At 38.6% G+C, this 1,928-nt stretch overlaps 1 protein-coding gene across 1 annotated transcript in view; it reads right to left on the bottom strand.

Annotated features, from left to right (window-relative positions):
- The window catches only part of LOC107732014 (basic immunoglobulin-like variable motif-containing protein), a 19,190-nt gene that overhangs the window by 14,525 nt on the left and 2,737 nt on the right, over nt 1-1,928 (bottom strand). Inside the window, exons 3-4 of the mRNA XM_016543239.1 lie at nt 1,559-1,654; nt 1,198-1,302 (exon numbers count right to left, since the gene is read on the bottom strand). Of these exons, the coding sequence (XP_016398725.1) occupies nt 1,198-1,302; nt 1,559-1,654 (201 nt within the window). The remainder of the gene's footprint in view (nt 1-1,197; nt 1,303-1,558; nt 1,655-1,928) is intronic.

Raw genomic sequence — 1,928 nt, 5'->3', positions numbered from 1 at the left:
AATTAGATGCAATGTATAGATACATTGTATAGAATGGGAATACCAATTTATGGACATTTTACGCACATATTGCATAAAGTAAAATATTATATCAAATCAATCTGTTATATCCTTCATATCATGGTTGAGAATCATCTTTGTACAAAGTTTGGTTAAAAATAGCCTGAAACCTAAAAACTTGATTGGTGAATGGAAAAATAAAACATTGTTTTTGCCTATCCATGCCTTTTCACGTCTATTTATTTATTTATTTATTGAATAATTAGTTCTGGCGTCCTCTACTAAGGACATAAAATAAAATATGTATAAAATATTTTTTTTTCAAAAATGTTTTCTCTCCATTTGTTTCTTATGCTCCAACTAATGTAATGGCATAAAAAAAAATCACAAACCTTTTTTTCTGATTCTCAGGAGGATATATCAAAAGAGAAAGGAAAAATTGAAATCGCATCGTATGACCCCTTTAAAGGCAGGGTATGTGATTTTTCAAAAACACTTTAGAAAACTGATTTGGGCCGAATCGCAAAACAAACTTGTAGCCAATCAGCAATAAGGGGCGTGTCTACTCGTGATGTGGAGGAGAGAGCTTTCAGTGCATGGGACGGACATTAGCCGAGCAGAGCGACAGAAAGATAGGGATGGTGGATAAAAAACAAAAGAGGAAAACATTTGCGGAACGATAAGGCAAGAAGTAGTACCCGTGTAAATATCGGATCAGCTTTCCAGCGCTGGAGAGAACTCAAGGAGCGGAGGCCTGCGATCGGACGCCGAGGTTGCTTTGTTTCTTCTCAATAGTTGAGTAACACCGTGTCTACAACAGCTAAAGTCTGCCTACACTGGACGCGATCAAACGACCGTTGAAAACCATTTGAAATGTGTGTCAGCACGTCATAAATAGAACCTGGCAGCAGTTTTCTGTCGGGGATTTGTTGCGCCGCGCCGCTCACGTCCGTAGACACGGTGTAACATTGGTTTTGCTTTGTTTCACAGAACTAATCGTTGCCTGGGTTGCGTACGTATATGTGGGGTGGAGCTATCAAAATAGGGGCAAGACCCTTTTGGGGTAGGGGCGTGTTTGTTTTGGTGATTTCAAATATCAACATTGGCTACCAGAAATCGCTTACTCTGCCTTTAACCGCTAGAGCGCCAAAAGTTACATAGTGCTGCTTTATAGAGCAATAAATACAGTAATCTTACCGCATCAAAGTGGCATTGCCGGTGAATGGTCCAAACTTGATATCTTCAAATGGAGGCTGGAAATCAAGTATGTGCAGGGCTTCTTCTTGAGACATAGGTGGGAGACTGAAAAATAAATAAATCCTAAAGTTTACTCTTTGCAATTTCTACCAGACCAGATTAGAAATCTTAAAATAGATCAAATAAATGTGCTGTTTTTGCTCCTAAAAATACCCATTCCTTAGTATATTTCTGAACAGTTTTGGCAAGTCCCATGCATTAAACCAGCAGAGCCCTATTTGAGAATTCTTTAATTCACAATCTGAAATATTGTCATCAAATTAAAAATGTGGTCATCCATTTCAGCAAGGAACACACAGACCTGCCTGCACCTAAAGTACTGTAGAGAAAGTTCCAACAAGAGACAAGTGAGGAGATTCCACATGATGTTTTATATTGGGGGCGGCTGATGCAGTACCTAGAATGTCGGAGGGAACAGTTGTTAATGCAAGAAGTTTTTAAACTTGCACTCTTTGAGTCTCATTTCGCTTTCCAATGAGTGGATTACCATCTACGGAGGTCCAAGACTTTTCTCTGTTTGATCTCCTCCAGAGAAGCTTGTGGTGGGAGATCTTGCAGGTTTCTGCTTGGCCTGTCAGATGATTTCATTTTCTTAGAGTTGAATTTCTTTAAATTACCTGAGAAACAACACAGACTTCATCCTTTAATAACATTCTAAGTAATATATTAGA

This window comes from Sinocyclocheilus rhinocerous, unplaced genomic scaffold (genome assembly GCF_001515625.1).
Source record: "Sinocyclocheilus rhinocerous isolate Xijiao unplaced genomic scaffold, SAMN03320098_v1.1 scaffold1120, whole genome shotgun sequence".
In the NCBI taxonomy this organism is placed as follows: domain Eukaryota; kingdom Metazoa; phylum Chordata; class Actinopteri; order Cypriniformes; family Cyprinidae; genus Sinocyclocheilus; species Sinocyclocheilus rhinocerous.
This window is presented reverse-complemented; position numbering and strand designations above follow the sequence as displayed.